This window comes from Orycteropus afer, unplaced genomic scaffold, assembly GCF_000298275.1.
Source record: "Orycteropus afer afer isolate SDZICR_OR568_19922 unplaced genomic scaffold, OryAfe1.0 scaffold00103, whole genome shotgun sequence".
Taxonomy (NCBI): Eukaryota; Metazoa; Chordata; class Mammalia; order Tubulidentata; family Orycteropodidae; genus Orycteropus; species Orycteropus afer.
This window is the reverse complement of record NW_006921690.1, coordinates 6,387,331-6,413,886: the sequence shown is the minus strand read 5'-3', so window position 1 is coordinate 6,413,886 and position 26,556 is coordinate 6,387,331. Positions and strand designations below refer to the sequence as shown.

At 46.7% G+C, this 26,556-nt stretch overlaps 1 protein-coding gene across 1 annotated transcript in view; it reads right to left on the bottom strand.

Moving 5' to 3' along the window:
* The window catches only part of WT1 (WT1 transcription factor), a 58,319-nt gene extending 32,132 nt beyond the window's left edge, over positions 1-26,187 (bottom strand). The window contains exons 1-6 of the mRNA XM_007943285.2: positions 26,152-26,187; positions 25,225-25,933; positions 19,626-19,748; positions 19,096-19,198; positions 8,856-8,933; positions 7,777-7,827 (exon numbers count right to left, since the gene is read on the bottom strand). Of these exons, the coding sequence (XP_007941476.2) occupies positions 7,777-7,827; positions 8,856-8,933; positions 19,096-19,198; positions 19,626-19,748; positions 25,225-25,933; positions 26,152-26,187 (1,100 nt within the window). The remainder of the gene's footprint in view (positions 1-7,776; positions 7,828-8,855; positions 8,934-19,095; positions 19,199-19,625; positions 19,749-25,224; positions 25,934-26,151) is intronic.
* Positions 26,188-26,556: the final 369 nt, after the last annotated feature.

The window sequence follows — 26,556 nt, the reverse complement described above, 5'->3', positions numbered from 1 at the left end:
ACACACACACATACACACATCCTACTTTATGTTCCTGAGCTGAGACCAGGAAGCTTCAGTAGCCTCACTCCATCTTCTTCAGCTGAGATCACCATTCTCCTCATCTCCAGCTTGCCCCTCTTCACCATCACCTTCCCTTTCCATCTTTCCTTGTTGACTTTTTCTTCTCCTGATCTGAATAAATCCTTTAGTTTTTTCACCTTTATGAAATGAGAAAGGAGCCTAGGTGACAGAAGCAGTTTGCAATCAGCTGCCAACCAAAAGGTTGACAGTTTGGACTCACTCAGCAGCTTAATGGAAGAACGCCTGATGACCTGCTTTCTTAGTGCTAAGAAAACTCCACGGAGCTCCGTTCTACTCTGCAATGAATGAGGTTGCCATGAGTCTGGCTCAACTCAATGGTAGCCAACAACAATAGCAAAATGAAAATACTTTCTTGCTTTAAAATGATTAGAAGCATAGTGTGGAAAGGGTAAGTCTATTAAGGCCCCAAATATTTTTTTGTAGTCAAGTATATTTTAAAAAAGCTGAGAATATGGTAGTCGGTAGTTTGAAGCCACCAGCTGTCCTGCAGGATAAAGATGAGGTAGTCTGCTTCTGTAAAGGTTCATAACATTGCAACCCTGTGGGGCAATTCTACTCTGTGCTAAAGAGTCACTGTAAGTCGGAATCGACTTGATAGCAGTGATTTAGTGGAGAACATTTCAAAATGTTGATGACCTCTTGAGAGCTGAAACACAGAAAATGACTTACAAATAAATATGCATTTGCTGAATTAGATCTGAGCTGAAGCCAATAATTTTTTATAACAAAGACACTACTACAAATATATATGTATGCATACAGAAGAAGTCTAAAAGTATATGCTATATAGTATTAACAGTGGTCTCATCTTGGCTACTGGGGACAGTTTTAATTTCCTTCTCTAGTCTATATACTTTCTGGTGGCGTAGTGCCTAAGGCATGTGACTGCTAACCAGAAGGCTGGTGGTTCAAACCCACCAGCCACTCCTCAGAAGGAAGGTTGGGAAATCTACTTCTGTAATGATACTGCTTCGGAATCCCAAGGAGGGGTCACTATGAGTCGGATCCGACTCGACAGCAGTGCGTTGAGCTTTAGTCTATATAACAAAAAAATTCAATACCAACTCAAAGAAAAGAGGAGAAAGGGGAAGCAGCTAGAGAGGAGGAGAGAGCAGCAGAAAGGTGAGAAGTTAAGGCAAAAAAGCTCCTGAATTGGTCCACTGTAAGTAAGAATGGAGGACAGAGGTCTATAAATTACTTCTATTCCCATCTTGTAAACCCAAGAATCCCATAGTTAGTCGTCTCATTAGAGCTAACAGATTGCAGCCAAGTCAATGCAAGGCAATAATAAATAAAGAACTCTAGACCAAATGTATCCTGTTAAAGGGGGGGAGAGGGAAATTAACAACTTTTTGCTGGGATGGGGGGTAGTGGAAGAGTACACTCAGGAATGTTGATATTCACAGAGCTGCTTCCTTCCACCTTTGCTTTGCATCTCCAGCTCCAGGAGCCACTTAAAAGCAAGCTATTTATTTCCAAGAAGTAAATCTCTTGGATGGATACCTTATGTTCATAGAGCCCTAGAGGGAAGGTGCTGGGTTGTGTATTGGAACTCCCAGCCAACAAAGACAGCTATCTCTTTTGGCACAGGTTCCCAGGGATGAGACCATGTCTAGTGGGGATTTTCTCCAGATTCTACAGCCTTGGCCCTACCAAAATGCACAGCTTTGTTTTCACCATACATCACTCATTGTGCAACTTTCGTTTTTCCTTTCAAGTATCCACAGGTCAAATACTGTGTGTTCCCAACAGTCTGTGAACTTCTTGGACCAGCAGAGGGACATTCATTTTGCTCAGCACTCCTTTAACGTTTCTATTGTGTTTGATTTCCCACTCCCCCTACCAAAGTCCCCAGAGAATAACTTCTTCCTTGTTTTAATAACTTGGACCACAGTCAAGGTTGATGTGTTTCTCCATTTTGCAGCATATTTAACTCAGAAGAGACAAAACAGAGGCTAACAGTAATGTAGGCTTGTTAGCAGCCTTAGGAAATCAACAACCATGAAGAACACACAGAAAATGTTTTTTTTTAAGGAATAGACAACACAAAGCATCATAAATACATATACATAATGGTGGACTAGTGCTTAGAAAAATTCCCCTGCCATGTTTTTGCCCAGGAACCTATTTAAAAGTCTACTATCATTCATCTGTGGATAAGGGCAGTGCTGGAGTAATGGAAAGTGGTTTCATAAAATACCTTCTTTTGACTTAAGTTGAAATAAGACATTCTCCTATTTGAAGTCATAAAAGTAGCTTTGTTCTCAATAGGCATGCAGAGTTTAGAAAGTGAGTAAATAGAGAAAGGAAGAGAGAGAAGTCACTGGGGCTGGTGCCTCCTCCCAACCACTAGATCATGTTTTAATCTCATCTTGCTCATGCTGCCCTTAAAATCCTGTTCCCATCCATTACAGCATTGCTCCCTGACACCAAATGGACTATCTCTCCAAAAACTAGCTTAGGATATAAGGAAATAAGCCTATTCTTTGTAGTGTCATCTTTTTCTAAAGTAACAATTTCAAGGAAAGAAGAAAGGAACAAGTATTTAGTGGAGTTTAGTTTGAGGTACCTACCACTCATCTGTCAGTTTGTCATACTGTGGTGGCTTGCATGTTGTTGTGAGGCTGGAAGCTATGTCACTGGTATTTCAAATACCAGCAAGGTCACTCATGGTGGACAGGTTTCAGGGGAGTTTCCAGACTAAGACAAACTGGGAAGAAGGATAGGACCATCCACTTCTGAGAAAACTGGACACTGAAAACCTTATGAACAGCAGTGAAACACTGATATTACTGGAAAACTCGGGAACATAGAATCAGGATTGAAGGGAGATTCATTAATAACCTGCAATACGCAGACGACACAACCTTGCTTGCTGAAAGTGAAGATGACGTGAAACATTTACTGATGAAGATCAAAGACTACAGTCTTCAGTATGTATTACAATTCAATATAAAGAAAACAAAAATCCTCACAACTGGACCAATAAGCAACATCACTATAAATGGAAAAATGACTGAAGTTGTAAAGATTTCATTTCATTGGATCCACAATCAATACCTGTGGTACAGTGAATTACCTGGATAGCTTTTCTAGCCGTAATCTTTGTGACTCCCATCAGATAACTGGATGAGGCCATGCAAATAAGGTATATGGAATTCTCATGTGGGGACTGGTTAATTTACAACACGGAATCAGGACTGGAGAAGACTCATCTGTCATTCTGCTTCCTAGAGACAAAAGGGGGATCTCACTGCCAGCAAGAACGAATAGCCAGGGGTGGAATGGGGCACTGTACATCCTAGGACCCAAGATCCCTGTGCTGGACCTCCTTGGTAGAAATGCCCAGCAGAGACCCCCAGCAGAGACTGCAGCAGTGAAACGAACAGGTACAAGACAAAGCAGCCTAGGCCACCTATCAGCAGAGCTAAAAGAGCTAACACTTTGTAACACTTGCCAGAGTAGGGCAGAGGCAAGGCAAGAAGCCAAGGGCCAGAGAGGCATGCCTGAGGACACCACAGATGGACGACTGTACTGATGGAAGAATTGTATCCTGAGAGCATTCCTGAACCCGAGTTGTAACCTGTTCACATCCCCGATAAACCCCATAGTCCTGAGTACAGTCTGTGAGTTCTGTGTGGCCATTGTAACGATGAAACCCAGCAGAGAAGTAGTGAGTGCTGTGGGAGGAACGGCTGGTGTCAGAACTGGTAAAAAGGCTGAAGGGTGGCGGCTTGTCTGGCCTCTGGGATTAAGCCCTGGGCTGCTGATGGGGATTCGGTTTCCCCCTTGAGAGGTTGGAGGACATCAGAAGATGCTGCCCCCATGCCCTTTTTCGCAACACTCATGGAAGGAGCAATCTGGAAACGAGACGCTGTACTGCATGGGGGCAGATCTCCTGCAAGGGACCTCTTTGAAGTGTTAAAAGAGCAACGATGTCACTTTGAAAACTAAGGTGCACCTAACCCAAGCCATGCTATTTTCAATCGCCTCATATGCATGTGAAAGCTGCACAACGAATAAGGAAGACCTGAAGAGAAGCTGATGCCTTTGAACTGTGGTACGAAGAACACTGAAAATACCATGGACTGCCAGAATGAACGAATCTGTCCTGGAAGAAATGCAGCCAGAATGCTCCTTAAAAGTGAGAACGGCCAGATTTTGTCTCACATACTTTGGTCATGTTGTCAGAAGAGTATTATGCTTGGTAAAGCAGAAGGTCAGCAAAAAAGGGGAAGACCCTCCCTGAGACGGACTGACAGTACCTGCAACAATGGGCCAAGCATAGCAAGGGCTGTGAGGATGGTGCAGTACTGGGCAGGGTTTAGCTCTGCTGTACACAAGGTCACTATGAGTCAGAGCCGACTCAACAGTACTTAACAACAACAGTCTCAGGTTCACTATCTTTCAATAATAAACAGACAATGTCTCATTTTTATGAATGATGTAGAAATTGTATCTTTCTTCTCTAAAACGAGTCAAATCTCTGGTTTTCTTGGTATAGATCTGTGTACTCTATCACCATGATTTTTCTTACCACTGATTTCAAGTAGTGTCAAGACACTAATCATGGATTAAATGAAAAAGACGGTGTTTTTTATCTTTCTTCATAGCATATCTTTTCTCAAATGTATTTTCTAGATTAACAGTATTTTCATACCATGGCTAAAGAAAGTATATCTACTATCACAGAGAATGACTCCTACTCTCATTGTGTTTCCCACAACGGGGAAAAAAGGAAAAAAAAAAAAAAAGTAATAACTGAGTTATCGCACTACCTCTACCTAAGCCAAATTTTCAGTTCAACTGAAGTCAGTTCTCTGTTGCTCATGAGCTTGAAGGACATATGAGGAGTCTCCATTTTTAAGAGCTAGAAGAGAGGCAAACCATGAGTCTAGGATATGTCAGTGGGTTGTAAAATTGATTTGGTGCATCAATCATTTTTTTAAAAATAAAATACAAGGATATGCAGCATGGAGTAAAAAGGTCATCTCATAAAAATCTGTGTGTTGTGTGTATTTGTACTGAGAAAAAGCACTCCCAAAAGTAAGGCTTTTGATACGACTAAAACTTCTGGCTAAGGCAAAATCCCCACTTATCCTAAGTGACTCCATTTTGTATTTTTCTATCATATAATACAGACTTTCACTTCTGTAAAAACTTTCCACTGCACCTTTAACCTAAATACATGGAGTTTCTACAGAAAAATGCTTTTCTTTTTTTTTCTACTCTACTTATAGATGAGCTTGGGGTTAGAAATAGCCAATATTGATAAGATTATTCAACTTGTACAGGTGTTGAACATTGTTATAAGCATGTGACTTTAGCAGCCAAGCTGATTCTAAGATGATAACCCCCCCTTAAAACTCCCTCAACTGTATGTGTAATATTCCAAATCTTTGTTCTAACTAACCTATGATTAGAATACACTAAGATAACAAAGTTGTAAATTATCTATATCAAAACCCTAGTTCTCCCCGTGAGCATTAGAATACTAAGCATTTTTACCTGAAACCATCCTATTCCTTCGACAAACTCTTTGCTTTTATATTTCAACAACTCACAACCATAATGCTAATGTAATTCACTTTAACACAGACTACAGATGGCAGATACCAGGAAACATATGATTTTAGTAGTGGAGACCCTGGCAGCTGCAACTTTGTAATGTTAATCAAAAAGACTCCAATTGTACCTCTCTTACTTGCAGTTTTTGTCTTAACTTCTTTGTCAGGAGCATCTTGACTCTGTTTCTCCACTTTGCAAAATGTTCTTTTGCCAAAATAAACTCTGTTTTTCATTTTAAACAAGCATAATTTTTTCACAATAATAGTAGGTGTGTATGGTTGGGCAATCCTACTTCTGTAGTGATACTGCCTCGGAAACCCAAGGAAGGGTCGCTTTGAGTCAGGGCCGATTCAACTGCACATAACAACAACATGTATACTGGATCTCAGTGTAAAAAGTATTTCTAACTGTGGGTCACAGTCTTAAAAAGTGACCTAGGGCCCCAGGTCCCAAACTAAACAAAAGCAGACTCCAACACGGCTCTGCCACTTCCTTGCTACACAATCTTGGTTAGCTGCCTTTACCACCCCAGTCTCCTCATCTGAAAAATGGACATGATCATCTGTCCTTGGAGTTGTTGTGAGATCATATGGGAAAGGTATGTAAAGTTCTTCACTTAAAGGCAGTAACATTCACATCCCTTCTTAGATAAATGTCCAATTGACAAAATGGAAGCAGAAATTAGTTGACCTATAGTATGTTCTAAAAAGAAAAATCCAGTGTGTGAGATGATGTTACCAAATTAGACAACTCTAACAATTTGCTCTCCAAAGACATATTCTTTTGAAAGATCATTTGATCATTTTTGTATCATTTTGTGAATGAAGTCAGTATTCAACAAATATGTTCTTACTTCAGAAATCTTTTCAAAATATAAGTAACAGTACAATGAAAACTCTTCTAGTATTTTTCCTTTACAGAGGATTGAACAAAATACATTATTTAAATTTCATGCTTCATCTTTACAATATGGCGCAGCAAGAGATTAATATCACTTGTCTGAAGACCTTTAAAGATACCAAATTTTATCTCATCTATACAAAGACTCACATTCAAGTACAGGCCGAGAGTCCTTTATCTGTAACTTTTGTAATTACACAAACGAACCAACCTTGTATTCCAGCATGAAGAAAATTTCAAAACCGAAACCAACTGTTCACCTTACAGTCATGTTCTGTTTATTCTTGGCATTTAGTCTAGAGAGAGTTACGAGCTCTGAGTAGAAGACAAAGAAGAAAAGGAGAAGATTCAGAAAGAAGGGTGGAGCCAAGAAACCAAGATACATAAGATAAAAACAGGAAGAAAAAATGATGCCAAAATTGTCAGCAGTCCCTCAGATGAAAGTGGGGAGAGAAACAATTCAAAGCAACTTCAGAAGGCTTTTTACTCTTGGATCCAGAGAGAGGAAGTGGAGACTGGGATAAAATAGCAGGAAAAATTTTGGTATAGGGATGGGAAGAAGAAACTTCTAACAGCAAGTCTTAGAAGATGAAAAACCACTCTGCTGACTGTGAATGAATGATCCAAAAATCATCCTTGATTGTGATGAGCCAACAAAAGAGAGAAAGGAAAGAGAGAGGCTGGATTTTGAAGTTTAAGCAGAGAAAATGAAATCTGGAGAAATAGTCATAGAAATGCCTCAGGGTGAAGGCTACATACAGGGCTGAAGGAAGAACAAGTATTTGGGAAAAAAAAAAAACCTAGCCATGAACTTAAGGTAAAAATTAGGTGCTCCTTGAGAGATCTAAAGGTAAATAGATAAAAAGGCAAGAAGTGTATCTGCAAGATTTGATTGATATAGTAGGAACATAGGTAATGCCACAACTTTAGTATTTTGTGAAAAATTCATGAGGAAAGGAGTAGGATTCCCACCAGGTATTTTTAAAAATGTTTTCCAGGTTTATGTTGATGATCACAACACCACCACCTCTACTTCCTCCCACACTGCATCTAAGAAGATTAACAAGAACAGGCAAAGAGACAGAGCATTGAATAGAGTTTCCCATTCCCATGGCACCAACTGCTACACTCATCACCCATCGCCAGTCCTAACTCTGCAATGCCCAGGTGCCAGTCAACAAGGCCTACATCATTTGCTCTGTCATCACCGCATTGTCCACTCACTTGCTCTGCCCTTCTGTCCATTTCACTGAGCTGGAGCTCCCAGTAGCAACTCTAGAAGAGAAGAAGAAGTGGGGAATGGGGAATGGAGCATGCATTCTCTGGCAAGCCTCCCAGGATCCCAGAATCCTATGAGAAGCCACACCACAGAGATGTGAAGCTACAGATCTAATCAAGAGTTCTAACTCCCCAGCACCACTGGGGCTGATGGTGGGGCTGAAGTCACTACAGGGAAAGAGCTTGGTCTTCAAAATCCAATCTGAGCTTAGAATCTCAGCTCTAACACCTACTAGTTACATGAACTTGGGAAGTTACTTAACTCTCTAAGCTTAACTTACTAGGATAACAGTACCTAGACCTCATAACATTAGGAAGATTAACTGAGGTAACTTCAAAGAATACCTTATACACAGTAGGCACTTCAGGAATGCTATGTTCTATTTCCTGTCTCCTCAGACTTGTTGGAAAACTAAAAATGAGTTATTTTAATATTGAAATCAAGTCCTACCCACTTGGCTTTTTTATTTTCAGATGGGAAAAGTAATCCCTACCTATGTTTGATAGCTGTACTACTATCTATCCCCTATTGTGGTTGTAAATCAAGTATGAAGAAAGCCTACTGGCATGACCAGAGGTATGAGCATGTCTGACTTTGGATCGCCCAAATTACCATCACTCAAATACGAATTTGGATCCTGGACTTTGTTTAACCAAAACATTTTTTTGATAGGTTAGTGTAACAGTTAACATCAGTGATACCACTAGCAAAACAAACACTAGACAAAACTGCATGGGTACAACTTTGAAGAACTCCAAAATATTAAATAAAAGAAGACCATATTAAATGTTCCCATTATTTTCAACTCTCCTGATCCGGAAAAAAATATTTTCTTAGTCATATTTCTGAAAATTTAATACTAAACACAATCCATCAATTGGGAGAGAGAGGAAAGCATCTTAATTCTACAGAGAGTCATATCCAGCTTTAAAGCTGTCCTCTCCTCATAAGTTCTAAGTATCTTTAAAAGGGCTTAAACAGGTGTAAATTACTGTTTAAGGACAATGGAGTGAGAAGACCTTACCCCTTTAATGTAGCTCCTAAGTTCATCTGATTCCAGGTCATGCATTCCAGCTGGGAAGTCATTTGATATAAATTGTCACTGTTAGAAAAACATTCAGAGTTAGAGACATAACCACATACATAAAAAAGTGTTTTTCACAAAGTGACGCAGTTTTAACTTTTCATTATAGTAAATGTCCCCATGTTTTCCACTATGAATTTCATTTCACCCCACTTATCTCTGCACAGTTATTCACTTCAGGTCCAGCAGAAAGGATGTGAGAGTAATTTGGAAGCCTTTAAAAAACCTCAGTATAACAAACACTGAAGTTTCTAAAGGGGCATTAAACCTTTGAAGAGAAGAGGCTAAAGGGAGTGAATCTTTGAAAGGCAACACAGGCTGGATAACTCAACATTAAAGTTAAAAGCCTGAAGCTGAAAATAAAAAGACAGCAGATTAATTATTCGTGAAAAGGCCATTAAGTTGTTTTAATCAAAAAGATAAGTATCATGTGGATTATGAGGGCCTGAAGAGTCAGAGTGATGGGTGATGGATGGTCTAATACCCAAAGACGTGATAACAGAAGAAAGATGATAAACTCTATACACAACTGAAGGAATCATTCCAAGCTTTATAATCCTGGAGCAAACCAAATGGTGTTTAAATAGATAAATAAAAAAAACCCAACCACCACCAAATTCTCTAATGCCCTTTGAGAAGAAACAATGGGTAACCTGCTCACCACTTACATTAAGACCCTGCAGGAGAAAATACCACTATGTAAAAACCAATCAAAAGTAAGTTCTTCACTCCTTTTTATACTTATCTCATTCTTAGAAAACTAGCACATAAATCAATTACCAGCAATCTACTCAATTACCAGGCTCTGTTAAGTATAAATATAGGCCTGAACTGAAATGGTTAATTATGAAATTTGAGACGAGATTAACGGTTTGTCTGGAGCCTCTTTGTCTCAGCACATTACAGAAGAACATTTTCACTCTACCTTCATGGCACAAGTAGAAGAAGATAAGTTTTCAATATCTAATGTATAATATCAGATCACAAATTCTGGACAATCTCTCTCTTGTCATGACATTCCTTTGGGTTGCTTCACTGGGCAGAGGCAACATCAAATTTCAATTAAGAGAGTGTTTTGTCAGGCCAAAGAAACTGGGAACGTGTGGAGGGGTGAGGGAAATTATAGCAACTCGGAATAAATGAACACTGGGCTCACTCTCTCAGCATAGCTTGATAAATCATAGGAGAGTCCATCTGACTCTCATGTAATCACTCTGAAAATTATTTGGAACTCCCTGGTGGCAGGTACACAGGATAAGGAGGAAATCAGATTGCAGGGGGAACTGTGCATATGAAAAGTGAACTGACTTCCAACTGCAAGTATGTGTAGTTTCATTAGTCTGTGTATACCTGGACCCCATCATTCATCCCCATGTCTGACTGGCTATTATACTACTACAATATCCTACATATCAATGAAAAAAATTATTAGTTTCTCCTGCAGCTTTTCCATTTGCAACAGTGGCCCGTGCTGGTCTGTGCCACTACATTTCGCAATTCCATGAATTCTTGCTGTAAGGCAGTGTAATTAATTCCTGAAAGACCCCAATTTTTATTAGAAGTGCCAGCCTGCTGCATTTACCACAGGAGAGTTTCTTGAACTTTCTTTGGGCTGACAGTTCATTAATAAGTGGCCTCCTCCACAATCTCTACTGGTTTTTGTTCTCCTGAGCCTTTTCATCAAACAATCCATTTATTAATCTTGACATTAATCTCAGCCAACAGGCATTGTATTCCCCAGGCAGCTCTATATTTTTGTCACTAATTTTTAAAAAATTGTTCACCAACTAAAATCACTCAGCCCCTGTTGACAATTTTCCTAGGCCCTGTTGGCATGTAGGTCTTTCTTAAATTTATTTTATCCTCGCATGTAAGAAAACCATCGTAATTTTCAAGAGGGCTGGGAAACATGACGAGTGACAGAAGTTTACACACATGGGTTAATGAGTCCTAAATATGTAACTTTATGATTTAAGAATTTTCTCACAGACTCAAAGAATAGTCTGTTTATTCCTAAGGATCTCTGTAAGAAATCACTCCAAAGTGAAAATATTTTAAGGGCATTTTCTCAGCTCCTGGAAAGCAAACTTCATCAAATACAGGGTCTATGTCTTACATATATCCTATGTATCATATTGTTGTTGTTGTTGTTATGTGCCGTCGAGTCAGCCCCGACTCATAGCGACCCCTCCCTGGGTTTCCGAGGCAGTATCACTACGGAAGTAGGATTGCCCAACCTTCCTTCCGAGGAGTGGCTGGTGGGTTTGAACCTCTAGCCTTCTGGTTAGCAGTCAAGTGCTTTAGCCACTATGCTACCAGAGCTCCATGTATCATATTAGTAGATGCTTAATAAATATACCAGATCAGCGCTATCCTATACGATAGCCACTAGCCACATGCTACTGTTGGGCACTTGAAATGTAGCTACAGTCTTATATTGCAATTTGTCTATCCTTAGTTAAATAAACTATATTAAAATTAATTTTATGGCTTCTTTTTTTTAGATGACTATCCAATTTGAATTATATGTATGGCTTGTACTTTGTTTCTGTTGGACAGTGCTACTCTAGAAGTTTTGGAAACTGGAGTGAATCAATTAACCTCTCTGCACCTCAATTTTCTCATCTGTCAAATGGGATTATCTTAATCAGTCTAACCTTACAGGCATGCTGTAAGGCTCAAATATAGGTAAATATAAGTAACAACCAACAACCATAATGGTTCTTTGAAGACTATACAGATGATATATTTTTCTCTAACTTACCTCGTTTTGCACAGTACTTTTACATATTATCAACACTTCTCATAACAACTTAGTGCAGTGAGTGTAATTATGATCCTTATTTATCAGATGAGGGCTGAGTCTCAGAGAGGTCAATGATGCACCCAAGACCACAGAGCCTAGTGCTAGCTTGCCTTCCATATCTCCCCACTCTCCTGAAGCCATCCTGGTATTATTTAGCCTATGAGCCCCTTCCTGTCACTATTATTTATAAATAATAATAATAATAATACAGTCAAGAGTCTGGAGATGAAAGAGAACATGCTGAAGAGAGCATCGTGACCTACTCTATCTTCAGAAAGTGACAAGATGCAAGAAACTCAACACATACACTTTAGCTAACTAAGGATAGTGTGCCAAGATCCCAGCAGGAGCCGCACTTTGTAATTCTAGTTGTCCTAAAATAGCTCAGCCTACAAACCCTCAGAAGCAGGAAGAAGGTGGAGAGAGATGATGGGGAAGATGGATTTTCAGAAAATCCCAAGGCTACTTACTAGTAAGTTTCCTGAGGCCAGCAGTAGGACCAGAGGACAATTTTAACCAAATCTTGCCTACTGCTGGCTGGAATCCTCAGTAGTTTGGTATGTTGGCTTGGCTGGCATGACTGTCCAGCTGGAAGTCAGTGACAGCAATGACAATAACTGCTGCTTGGGGAGAACAAAATGTGAGCTTGGACTAAAAATACTGGGCTCAAGCATGCTCAGGCTATGATCTCTTTAGGCAATCAGCCAATAACCCAGTTCTCATGGAAGTCCATAGAAAGATGCAGCACTGTTCAAGGATATACAGCTCTGGCACATAAAGCATCTAATTATTTAATAACCACCGTAGGTGTTGACCATCTCATTCCCCGAGGAGCTCAGATAAGCAGGGAGTTTGGCTCAGAGCAACCACAATGGTCACGTAGGCATTTTAGCTCCAACTATCTAACTCTGCCTGTTCGGAAGTAAACTCTGAAATTACAGGCTGCCAAAACATATCCCCAAAGTCATGGCATCCTTCGTGTGTGTGTGTGTGTCTATACATGTATATGTGTGTGTGTGTGCTTTTTAAGTAGGTAATTTCAAAGAAAAAGTCACTTGTTTTGTATGTAAGTGTTTGACGTTGGAGGCAAGGGAGAGAGGGTAGAAACTTCTATAACTGGAATTAATGCAAGTTGGAGTAAAATAAAAGGAAGTCAGTCCTAGCAAAATGGGGAACTTGAAAGGAAATCAGTAGTAGATCATATAGAGTTTGTTTTGGCCTGGACCGCAGTATTACCGAGTTCTCGACCTCTGCACAAAAAAGGATGAAGAAAAAAAAGAAAAACTTTAGCTATTATCTGGACTGAAAACTCCCCCACTTTCCAAATGCATGTGTGATTCAAGCACACTTTCATCTTTAAGTGTGTTTACTATATTCAGCAGAAAAAGGTAGAAAAGTTCATGTCACCAATGGAATGAAACAGATGAAACTTGGGTTTCAATTTCTGTCAACTCTGCCAATAGTTGCTGGCTGGCAAAGTACCATCTCAGTAGAGTAGTTTTTCCTCCAAGGTACTTAAAAAAATAAAAATAAAACCCAAACAAGGGGAAAAAAAAACACAGAGATTACTGGCATCTGCGATCAGAATTCACGATGTTTCCAGCTTCTGTTGTAATAGCTCTGTCCCACACCAGCAGAGGGACCCATGTGGGTTTACCTCTACCTGATAACCCCAGACGCCTGCTCGGAGGCTGTGGCCAGACTTCCATGCAGTCCTTCTCCCGCACTCTTCCCTCTCAGGCGCCTTGGAGGCTGCTGGCCAACACATTTCTGCACAGCAGGCCGTAGTGAATAATTATTTCACAGTCCCTCTCTCTTGGTATCGTAATTTCTCTCAAGCTCACCAGTGAACCAAAAGAAAAACCCTCTGGGGATTCAACTTCTATTAATAAACACTTGGTCAGCACAAAAGTTACAGGAATATTTGAAAACTAGCTTTTTCCCCCTCCCTAGAGACAAATCCAATTCAAGCCAGTGACTGTGATGGTACTTCCCTCCCCCTGGAGGCCATTTTGGATCCTCCACCTTTGTCCCTACTAATGTGAAAAAAAGGTATTAGGATCATCTGACTAACTTAAAATATCATATAAAGTATGCACAGATCCAATGAAAAGAGGTAAAGATTAATGATAACTTTATCTTACTGGGTACAGGTCTATGATTTGTCTATGATAAACGCTAATCTAAACTGTGGGTTGTGTCTGTCCCACTGACCTGTGAGTCCCGAAATTCCCTAGAAATTCGCTGGCTGATAAAGAGGTTTTTCTCACATCTAAACTTCCTACCTAAAGGTAATCTACTGCTAATAGGTGTCACTGTCAACTTCACCATCTGTGAATCAGCAGCATTCAATTAGAAATATTCAAATCTGCTACAGGCAGAAGTTGTTAGCTGCCGGAGAGTCAGCCAGACTCGTGGCGATGCATGCATAATGGGATTATTCCGTCTTGGTCCGGAAGCTCCACTGAAACCTGTGCTGCATCATAACATGCAAGCCTCCAGTGACAGACATTCGGATGGTGGCTGAGCTTGAGGGGCACTGGCCAGGAATCAAACCTGGGTCTCTCACATTGAAGGTGAGAATTCTACCACTAAACCAAGATGACATACCCTCATTAGAATTGGTAACAGTTATTGAAGAAGGACATGCAAAACTTAACAAAAGAACAAAAAAGGAGTAAAGACTGGTGGTCTAGAGCCTAAGGCATTTGACTGCTAACCAGAAGGCTGGCGGTTCAAACCCACTAGGCACTCCTTGGAAGGAAGGTTGAGCAATCTACTAGATACTGCCTTGGAAACCCAAGGAGGGTTAGCTATGAGTTGAATCGACTATATAGCAGTGAGTTTGGGGGTTTTTTGGCTTAAAAGACTAGACTGTCTTTAAAAATCAGTGTATGGGGGTATATTTTTCAAATATAGTGTCCTTTTCAAACGAGCTGTGAGGATGAATCTATGAAATGGGCATAGTCAGGGATTTGGGGGCTCTAAGGAGATCAGTGGGAGCTCTGGTAGCATAGTGCCTAAGGCTACTACTAACTGGAAGGCTGGTGGTTCAAACCCATCAGCCACTCCTCGGAAGGAAGATGGGGCAATCTACTTCCGTAGTGATACTGCCTCGGAAATCCAAGGAGGGGTCCCCTATGAGTCGGGTCCAACTCAACAGCACATAACAACAACAAGGAGGTCAGCAAGCAGGAGGCAGATGAGGATTATAGAAGAGGGTTCAAAAAGAGTAGGGAAGGTCCTGCTAGCTGCCTTTCCTACATAGAAATGGGTAAGAGAGTGTTTGGTGATCTGACTTTGCTACCCTCTTTCCATAGCATAGCATGGTGTCCACCCACTGTTTCCTGGAGCCTTGAAGCAAGAACCAACCAGCGTGGCCTGAAAGCCAGCCGTTGTTTCTCCTGGTCTAAATGAAAGGAAAATTAGTTCTCTCTGACCTGGGACTCTTTAGTTGCCTGCACTGAACTTCACTTCAGTGGTAAAGGTGAGGCTGAGAGCCTGGGGTTTGAAAGACAGATGGCTGCTTTGTGAGCTAGGACTTCAAGCAGAAAGCTCAAGCCTGCTCCCAACAATGTCCCCCAGCGAAAAGGCTGTCCTCCAAACCACTAAGGGCTATCTACTGAAAGCTATGATTAAAACCAGTAGTTAATTGGCTTCTTTCACAACTGTGGGAAATAAAGGCCTCTGTCTAGTAAGACCTGGAACAGATGCTCCTTGGGAAAGAGAATGACGTCAGAAGAGGTGGCAGAGTACAACGCGCAGGGGGACGAATTCTAAAAGCTCAAGAGCTGGTTTGAACACCAGCTCTGCCTTTTGCCGTGTCACAGAGGACAAATTAACCTCTCGGGCCTCATTACCCTCTCTGTAGAACAAGTGATGAGACACTGCCTCTCTCAAAGAATGATTAAAGGAGCCAATACAAATATTCCCCATTTCTCGAAAGTTCGCTTCACGCCACTTGGCTTTTACAAAAAATCTACCTTAGTGCCTGTTTTCGCTAACCAAAACAAACACAAAGAGCATTTCCGCTTTTATGGAAAATGGTGAAAAGCTAAGCTAGCATTTTGTGTTTGGTTGCAGCAAGCTGTTGAGGCAGCCTCACCCTGAGAAGTCAGAGTAGCATCACCAAGCTTCTTTCCCAGAACTGCAATAAGCATTGCAGCATCAGCCGTCATAGCTTTGAACTTCATCTGTGAACACGACGTGTTACTGTTATTTTATATTTTATGTGTTATCTGGTATGATTTGGTAGGTTCATTTTTGGGGCTGGGAACGCCCAAAGAATTTTCCGTGTAAATTAGCAGTAATTGTTCCTCACTTTACACCATTTCAGCTTATAAAAGCTTTTATAGGGACACTGTACTTTCAGACAGCTGGGGAAACCAAACAAAAAAAAGCGAAACTTACTGCCATCCAGTCGGATCCGACTCATAGTGACCCCTCCTTGGGTTTCTGAGGTGGTATCACTACAGAAGTAGACTGCCCCCATCTTCCTTCTGAGGAGTGGCCGGTGGGTTTGAACCACCAGCCTTCTGGTTAGCAGCCAAATGCCTTAGGCACTATGCCACCAGTACTTATAAAATACTTAGAATGGTGCCTGTTGTTTATGGGTGCCACCGAGTCTATTTCAACTCATAGCAAGCCCACGTGACAGACTAGAATTGCCTCACAGGGTTTTCTAGGGCAGTGATTTTCAAGGAAACAGGTTGCCTGTTCTTTCTCCCGTGGTGCTACTGCATGGGTTTGACCCACCAACCTTTTGGTTAGTGGCCACTCACTTACCATCGCACCACCAGGTGCCTTCATATAGTAAGTTGATGATATTTATCAATATATATGCCAGCAGGGACGCAGGAACTTTATAAAAGGTATAATCCAAGCAGTGAACACTGAAGTGGCCAGGAATCCCTCAGTGGTTCAGAGGAGAGAAGGGCTTTGACATCAGACACACAGAAGATCAAATCCTGGCTCTAAGTGTAACTTGCTGTGTGGTATCAGGAGCTCTGGTGGTATGGTAGTTAAAGCACTAAGCTGTCAACCCAAAGGTTGGTGCTTTGAACACACCAACTGTTCCAGGAGGAAAATGAGGCAGTTTGCTTCTGTAAAGATTTACAGCCTTGGAAATCCTGTTCCACTCTATCGTACAAGGTCACTATGAGTTTGCAATCTACTGATGGTAACAGATATTTTGTGTGTTGTGTGTGTGTGTGTGTGTGAGTGTGAGTGAGAGAGAGAGAGAGTAGAGAGAAAGAGAAAGAGGGAGAAAGAGAGAGAGCAAGTTTCTGAACCTGTTTCCTCATTGGTAGAGATTACATTATAGCACCTTCCTCATCAACTAGTGTGGATTAAATTAGACAAGTGAAGAATTTAGTACAGTGCCCAGGAACACATGGTGAGAATGCAATAAATCTTAGGGCTAAAGAGATGCATGCTTTCATCCAGCTACGATTCCTCCTTTGGACACGATTCTGCCCACAAAGTGTGATGGGCAGGGAAGATGGGGGACCGTGTCCTGTCACTTCCCGTAAGATATATTCTATTCACTGCTGGTCCCACCACACACAATGTGTGCAGCTGCCAACTTCTCAGTTCTGTAACCTGAGAGAATTGTTCAGGGAACAAGGAGAGAACTAGATTTTGAGAATTTCCTCAAATAGTGAACACTGTTCACTTTCATTGTACCTGGTCACTCAATGTTGGCATATGTACCATTAAGAAGCACTGATGACACAATGTTGGCACAATGGTTAAATATCCTACTGTTGATCAAAGGTTGGTTGGGACCTACCCAGTAGCTCTGCAGGAGAAAAGACCTGGCTATCTGCTCCTGTAAGGGTGACACCATAGAAAGTCCTAGAGAGTAGTTCTACTCTATTACACTGAGTCACTATGAGTCAAAAATGGACTTGAGGCACCTTTAATAGCCATGTATGTGAATATATATATACACACACACACACACATACATACACACACACATACCTACGTATATACATAGAACATACACATACATGTATGTATTCCATTATCTTCACTTTGGGCTGGGAACGGAGACTAGATCCTCAAGACTGGAGAGAGAAGTTTTGGGGGAAGGGGTTGGATCTAGGCAGGCAGACTCGGGGTCAGATGCAACAAGGCAAACAAAATCGAAATTAATCTTTCGGGAAATGTCCCAATCTTAGACGGAAAAGAAATTCAGAGAACAGAGATTCCATTAGATTTGCCAGATTTTCAGGACAAAAGGAAAGGCCCTAGGCGCACACAAGTCGAGGACATCCGGCCCTGTACCTCTGGAGGAGTTCCCCGGAACGAGAGGGCCCCACAGGAGGCTCAATCTCATAAACCCAGCAGGGACACTGGGACGGATCCCTACGAAGTCTGCCGCCCATCCTCCACCTGCGGCACGGGAGATCCCCAGACGCAGCCATTCTCCCACCCAATCTCCCAGGGCAGGCGCTTTTCCTTCCTTCATTACCTCACTGCCTCCTTCCCTTGACGTCAGCCCCAGGTCTCCGTGCGGAGGGGCGGAGGAATAGGGATAGGTTTGGGGCCGTCGGTATCAGGATCCCCGCGGCACCCCGGGGGGGAGGGTTGACAATGAGGTAATGCGCGCCCAATGGGGGCGGGAAAGGTCGCGCGCCGCCACTTCCCTCTCCCCGCCCCACCTTCCCGCCCGGCGCGGGCCGGTGTGTGCAGCAGTTACTAGGCAACCCTATCAGAGGCGCGGGACGCTGGCCAAGTTCACCCAAAGTTGAAGAATAAATTTGGGGAGAGAAAGTAGAGGGGGCGCTACAGCCGAGAAAAGTTAGAAGGGACGGGAAAATCTCTTGGAGGAAAAAGAAGCTGATCTTCCGGCTGCCGGAAACTCAAGGCAGGCCCCGCATCGGCTGGCGCAGTCTGCCCCCTGTGACCAACTCCTCGCACCGGGGCGCTGGGAACGAGACCCACTAAGCGCAAGCACGACTGGGGACTCCCGAGAACAGACGCGACAGGAGAGGACGCGCCCCCGAAGTAGTCCGGGAGAGTCTGGCCAGCAGGCGATCAAGGGTGTGAGGAGCCAGGAGACCTGGTGGGCGGGGCTCCACGTTTAGTCTTCGGTCGGAAGGCGGCTCTAACCCCCCAGAAAAGTATCCTTAAAAAAAATAATTATTTCTCAAAGCGCCGTTCCTGCTTCAGCTCGGAACACTAATCGCCAACATTATGTACAAAATGAGAACTACCAGAAGACCTGGAAACGCTCCCTTCCCACCAGAGCGGAGGCCTGATACTTAATTTGCTCCATCGAGCTGGGGGCGAAAGGCGCGTGTGCCACCCGCAGCCCCTGTTCTCGCGCCCCTTCCCGGGTGGGGGAAGCGGGACCCGGTGCCCTACCTGCTGTAGGGCGTCCTCAGCAGCAAGGCCTGGCTGCCCGTGCAGCTGTCGGTGGGGGTGTGGCAGCCGTAGACTGGGGGCGGCACGGAGTACTGCTGCTCGCCTGCAGAGAGAGCCCAAGAAGGCAGGGTGAGCGCGCCCGAGAGACCCCAGGGCGGGAGGCCGCAGAATCCTCATCCTGGCCTGGGCCCCTCGGCTTAGCTGGGAGCACTAAGGCCTGGATCCCCGGACGGGCAGAGCAACAGCGTCCAGACCTTGATTAGCTAAGGTGTTCTCACCTCACACTCCCTTACCGATCACCGCGTGGTGCCACTAGAAGGCCCTCAGGACTGGGCACTGGGAGATTTGGTGGCGTGACTCCCGCACAAACTCGGGATGAGAGGCTGAGTCCTATCTTTTAAATGAAGTGGAATTAAGCTAAGTATTTCTAAAGGCCCTTTAGATGAGCTCTTCCGCTGTGTGCTGCAAATTCCTGAGGGGGCCGCGCGGAGAAAGGGAAGGGGGACCCCTAGATATTTCCCAGCCCTTACCCAGCGAGCCCTGCTGGCCCATGGGGTCCTCGTGCTTGAAGGAGTGGTTGGGGAATTGCGCCGCGTGGTGCGAGGGCGTGTGGCCATAGCTGGGCGTCCCGTCGAAGGTGACCGTGCTGTAGCCTGCGGGCGCGACGGGGAGAAGCACAGTGTCAGTGGGTTTTCGGGGAGACCCGGGCGGCTAGGCTGAACCAAAACCCGGGCAGGAGCGTGCCCTCGTCCCTACTTCAACCCAGAATTCGGATCCCCTGACTCAGGGTAGCCTGGCCCCAGCCTCTCGGACTTTCGGCGGGAAGCCCGGCCCTAACCCCAGCGTGTGACCTTAGGACACAATTTTACCCTTACTTCCTGGCCACTTCTCAATTTATTGGCATCGTTGTCTTCCAAGGTGACTATCGTTTCTAAACAGACTCCACGGCAAATACAGAAACCGTCGCCTGCCAGGCAGAGAAAGTTGTTCTCCCAAAAAACAATCACCACGGCTCTCGCGCCCGGGCATCGCCGGATGAATCTGCTCCGCTGACCCCGCGCTGACTTCGCGCAGTAAATCAGGGGCCTGCGCACCAACCTTCATTAATTACCCAAGGCCCGTTAAACGGCTTGGGCTTTCAATAGGAAAGAGTAATTACAGAGTAATGTTATCTGTCTCGGGCTGCGCGCCCCGACACCACTACCCTCGAGACCCTCTGGAGAGCTGGTAAGGGGCCCTTTCGCTTGGTCCGCGGGCCTTCGACCCTGCACCCTGCTGTCTCGGGCACACTTGGCGCCCAGATGAGCCGACTCAGACCACTATGGATACGCTGGCAACCTTCCACCCCGCCCCAGCCCGGAAAACCGGTTTCTTTCAGAGTGTTTTGGCCATGGCAGTGTGCAGGCCCTCTGCCTCAGTTTCCCTGCGGTGTTCTTTCTCATCTCTCTGAAGGAGAGAAAATAAATGTGGTGTTTAAAGAGGGATTCTCCTGTTATTAGGGTGCTTTGAATATATGGTCAGCTTCTAGAAAACTGCTAGCTACCTTTTCGGGAAAAGCATTCTTGAGTTAAAACAGGATTTAGTCCCGGAGCCCCTGAACCCCAAAGTGAACGTGTTCCCTCTAGCCACATGCAAGCTCCACAGTCTATGGTTTGAGGTCCAGGCCAAGTGGGTAGGAGAGTGGCCGACGCTGACACCAGCATGCTGTGCCCTTGGCCACACCACCGTACTAGCCCCAGCTTCTCTGGGCCAGCGACCGCATGGAGTCCCCAAGCCCCACTTGATTCTCAGGAGAGGGCAACCAGCCTTCACTCTTCCTCCAGGCACGATCAAGGCTCTGCAACAAGCGTTGCCGGACGGAGGACAAAGGAGGCTATTCACACACACGCGCAACAAAATCACAAACATCCAGAGCTTGCATTACCGCTCCAGGGCTATGGGGGCACCGCCCAGAGAGTGGCGTGTCAGAGTGGGGGATGGGGTGGGGGGCTGTAGGTCGTAAGTACCGGCCCAGAGCAGCCCAGGTCTCCTGAACCACTAGTAGACGATTTAGAAAGCCACCACGTTTAATCTGCAAGAACCCAAAGATACTCCATTTCTTGCTTGCTAAGTGGGCAAGAATAACTCCCGCTGGGTTAACTCTCAGGCGTGATTGCCTGCCCAGTTAGCTCGTAGGCGTGATTGACCGACTTCCTTTGGTGAACAGAGGCCTGGCCCTGTTTGAGGCCTACCCATCGGCTTGCTAACGAAATTTGCATTCGGTCACCTAGTATTGCCCAGAAGGAAAGCTAAATTTCTGAACAGATGTTTTTCAAACTTAGGGAAAGGTAAATTAGAAACAACACAGAAAGTGTATCTGAACAAACCCTTCTCCATTCCTGAGCAGATGCGCAGGCAGTGGCCCAGGCACCTCGCGGTCCTCCAAGACCGACTCCGCAACTGTCAACGCGCGGCAAGAGCACTGGTTCTGGATGCAGCTCCCTCGTGGGCCACTTCGCCTCCGCGCCCCAGAACTAGGGCCCAAGGCTGCCGATGCCCAGCGAAGGATCCCAAGACCCCTCCCAGATAGGACACGCAGACCCCGACGGGCAGGGGCCGGCCTCGAAACCTCCCCAGGACAAACAGTGGCGAAGGAGCCTTCGGAGGGGAGGTTGAGCTCTTTTAATTAGGAGCTTATCGCCCGCACGGGACTGACTGGAACGCGCTGTCCCCGGGCCCCGCGCGGGGCTTGGCACCTAGAGATGGGGGGAAGGGGGCTGCGGCTGGGGGAGGGCCAGCTGCCTGCGGGAAGCGTGTTCAAAGGCCTCTTGTACAAGCCTTGGAGAGAGAGGCTCCAGCGGCCAAGGTAGCGCCTTTCCCACGGTTTGTCTTGGCCTGGGAGGGGAGCGCAACCTTGACCGCGCCGAAAGGCAAGAACCCACTTCGCGCCTCCCTCTCCCTCCCGCAGCTGCGAAGGCGCCCGGAAACCGCCTGTCCCGAACAGGCCCCGGAGAGCTAAGGGGTGGGGCGACAGGCTCAGCCTGGAAGGTGCTTAGAGGAAAAGAAAATGATTGTTTAAAACGGTAACTGGGCAGCTGCAGCGGGGTCGGGGAAATCTGTCCCTCAACGAAATACCCACGCCTGTGTGACTGCGCTGAGCTGGTCTTCCCATATGACCCTAGGGTGAGCGTGGCGATCCCAAGGCCTAGTCCTGCAGCCAGCGGGGCTGCCCAGGTCCTCCCCCCACTTCTGCCTTAAACCCTCCAACCTTCAGCATACTAGAGTTGGTTCAGCGTCCAGCCAGTGGGGCAGAGGAAATTCATTTCTAAAGTGGGGTCAAGATCCCTGAGAAGTAGGTACAAATAGAAAGCCTAGAATGGTTTGGCCTCAAATCCCAGCTCTGCCACAGAGTGAGAGACCTGCTGTGTACCTAATGTTTAGAGCCTCCATTTCTTCATCCAAAAATATGGAGACCCTCCAGGGTCTGGCTGGTGCTTCTTGTAAACTCTAAAGGTGTATTAATAAATACTCAATCTCCATTGCCTGGCACACAACAAGGCGCTCAATAAACGTTTGAAAAATTAATGTTTAGTGGTAAAGTTAAAAAGCCAGCTATAAAATTTAGGAAACAAAAAACAAGTTGAACATACTCGAAAAACCCTTAAAGAGAGAAGGCGGAACTCTGGCCTATGAGCCAGCAGTAGGCCACCCTGCCTGGGGACAGGAATCCAAAGACAGCTCCATCCTCTTCCCTGGAGTTCAGCCTGGGGGCTCTGATGGTCATTCCCACACTTCAGAAGGGGACTCAGGCCCTTGCCTTCTACAGCCCAAGCCTCAGACGTGCTCTGACTGAAGAACCCCAGAGATCCATAGAATAAATCTGGAATCTTGCTAAAACAGCTTCTCACTTTCCACTTCTGCTCTCATCTGCTCAGTCGCCCAAAGAGCTGGGCATGCTCCATCTACCTACCTTGTTACTGTGGGACAAAACCAAAGGCCACAGACAGAAACTCTGACCTGCAGGTTGTGATCCGAGTCTGTCTGGAGCCAGCTCTCAGTATGGTGTTTCTCCCCAGTGGAGGCGAGGACGGTTAGAAGCAGCTTATTCACCTGCTATTCTGAGGAACAGCTCCCAAGCCCCTTTTTACCTGTGTTAATCAAAGTCTGTCTACTAAAAAAGAATCCGGCTTCCCACCCCACCCCACCTTCTAATGTGGTGCCCCTGGTTGTGAAGCCCACAGCCCTGGGCCCAAAACCGAATTGTTAGCATCTTGGGCACCAGATCTTCCCGCCCTTCAAAAAGCTGGACACAGGAGTTCAAACCGAAGCAACCGAGCTCAGGTTCCAAAAAACACATGTAACCTAGATGGAATTAAAAGGTAATAATTGCATAGTAATTACTGAGCCCCAGGGGCTTAAACCAAATAGCTTCTTAAACCAAACCCACAGCGGTCAAGTCAATTCCAACTTAGAGTAACTTTATAGTAAGTAGAACTACCTCCACAAGGTTTCGAGGGCTTTGGTAGCATAGTACCTAAGGCACTTGACTGCTAACCAGAAGGCTGGCAGTTCAAACCCACCAGCCACTCAACGGAAGGAAGGTTGGGCAATCCTACTTCTATCGTGATACTGTCTCAGAAACCCAAGGAGGGGTTGCTATGAGTCAGGGCCAACGCCACGGTACATAACAACAACTCTTTATGAAAACAGACGGTCTCATCTGTCTTCCACAGAGCGGCTGGTGAGTTTGAACCGCTCACCTTCTGGTTAGCAGCGGAAGGTTTTAACCACCACACCACCAGATCGCCTCAAATAGTTTCTTATGCCTCCAAATAGCACACATCCACACACAGGCTCTCATCACACACCTGTCGACCAGTCGCGCTGTTGCTGGCCCAGTCACCTTGTCGGTTAGTTCCGTGTTTAGAGAACGTTAAACCAGAAAAAGCCGATTTCTGATTCTCCAGCATAGACGTCCAAAGGGGACCCAACTTCCAGGCTTCTCCCGCGCCTCTGGTGCACCGCATGTTCTACAGTTCATACACAGTCAATCCCTCCACTCCACGCGTTGCAGAAACTTCCAAGAAAAGTGCCCGCCACTGCCTGAACAAACTGTGTCCTAAGAGCGAGTCAAATCGAACTGCTTTAGGTTCTCAACCGCGCAGAAATCTAATTAGGATTAACTCACAGACTGAAATACACGGGCTCCGCACCGGTGCTTGGTAGACCGCCCAGGGGGAAGGGGTTGTGCGGGCGCCCGCGCCGATGAAAAAACACCGGGCCGGGTCCCTCAGTGTACATGGACTGCAGACCACAAATAAATTGTCTTCGTTCTCATTCTCGGGTTTTGGGCCCCCCGCGTCTATGAGGAGATGAGGTGCTGGCGGAGCGCTGGAAGCCCAATGCTCCGGCTTCAGCCCCACTACCTTGAGTGGAACCGATTTCGCTTAGCACGGAATCGGACAAGCCAGGTTGTCCTCCATTGCTGGAAACCGCGTGGCCTCCGCGCCCCACCTTCTGAGCTGGAACAGGGAAAAGATCCGCTTCTACACCGCCTTACGCGGGAGCCATAACCCGAAAAGCACAAGAGAACTACTTACTACCTGGACTGTTCCGTTTACTCATTGCTCCCCAAGCTACTTATTGGGCACCTAGTGTGTGCCAACACCATGTTAGCGGCTGGGGGCACTCCTGAACGTCTCAGCGCGGCGGAGGCAGGAAAGGCTGCGCATCACGCGCTGTTCCCACTCGGAATCCAGTCTAGACGCCTAAAGCCCAACGCCTGGGCACGATGTGGTTGTGTCTCAAGTGGTAAAACCTCTTCCTGAGGCGGAGCAGGAGACCACACCGGCTCCCCCGTGGGGACTCAATCTCCCAAGAACAGAAAAACCCCAGATGGGCTCCCGGCTCAAACGAACAGTCCGGCACCGACCCTGCCGTGGAAAGAGTCCGAAACTGGCCGTTGCTCCTTCTCCCGGGCCTCCCCTCTTCTCCCCGGCCGGCCGTCGCCTCCGCCGCCCTCGCGACTTGGAGGAAGCGGCTGAGTAAAAGCCGGGGTCGGGGAAAGGGCAGGAGAGAGGAGAGCCTGCGCGCACCGAGAGCCCCGGCGCCACCACCCCGCTAGCAGGGGGCGCTCCCTGGCCGGCTTACCCTGGTTGCGAATAGCGGGCTGGCTCTCCAGGCAACTGGGCAGGTATGGCGCATTAGGGAACATCCTGGCCTGGCCGGAGGACGCCTGGCTGGGCGGAGGAGGACCGAAAGGTCCGTAGCGGCAGGCTCCGGCGGTGCCGGTGAACTGGCCGGAGAAGTGTACCGTGAAGGCGCTCAGGCACTGCTCCTCGTGCGGCTCGGCGCCGCCCCAGCTCGGCTCCTGTTTGATGAAGGAATGAGGCGGCGGCGGCGGCGGGGGCGGCGGCGGAGCCGGTGGCGGCGCGGGACCGCCCAGCGAACCATAAGCCGAGGCGCCCGGGGGCGCGAAGTCCAACACCGGCGCCCACTGCGCTGCGCCGCTCACAGGCAGGGCGCAGCCGCCGCCGCCGCCCAGCGACGGGACGGCTGGTAGCAGCGCGTTCAGGTCCCGCACGTCGGAGCCCATCTGCTGCGGCTCAGCCCCGGCCGCCCCGCGGCTTCTTCGACCCTGTAGAAGCGCGGCGCTCGACTCGGCTGCGCCTAACCTGGCCCAGATGCTTCCGGGAGCCCGGACCACCGGCTGCTCCTGCTGGTGAAAGCACCCAGGCCCAGGGCGGAGCGCGAGCGGAGAGGCCGACTCCAGAGTACACGTGGAAGTCGGCTCCTGGGGCAGGAGGAAGTCCAGGATCGCGGCGAGGAGGCGGCGGGCCCCCGGTTCTGGGCAGCCGTCCTAGCTCCGTCTGGGTGGGTGGGAGAGTGGGAGGGAGGGCGGGAAGAGGAAGGGAGGAGCAGGCAGAAGGTCTGGGTGCGGAGAGCCCCCGGGTGTGGGCGCTGCCTTGAACTCCTTACCCCAGCTGCCTAGCTGCCCCCGGCTTCCCCAGGCTCAAATAAGAGGGGCCGGCGGCGGGGGAGGAGGAGGAGCCAGGAGGCTCGGCCGCTCATTCACACCGCAGCCCGAGCCGGACCCGCGGCGCGCTGCTCCATGGGGGGCGCCCTAGCTGAGGAGATGGGGGCGGGCCTGAGACATTGTCTCTCTCCGAGCGATCCTCCTTTCTTGCCCGCCACTCGCACTCGGCTGGCCTGTGGGGCGCAGTCCCCCCCCTTCCTTTTTGGACTTCGAGAGCGCGAGCGCCTCGAGGCACTGAGGGTCCCTCCAGGTGAGCAGTGAGTGTCCCTCTGTACGCGGGTGCGTTGGGGTGGTTTGGGGGGTGTTCATCTGAGAGGGCGGGTTAGGGGGAGGAGTAGGTGGGCTCGGCGAGGGCGGGAACTTCGAGAATGCGCAGAGAACTTTCCAGCACTTAGAAGAAGAGCATAGTCTTGGTCTGCGTCGCTAAATCGGCCCTTGCTTTCGAT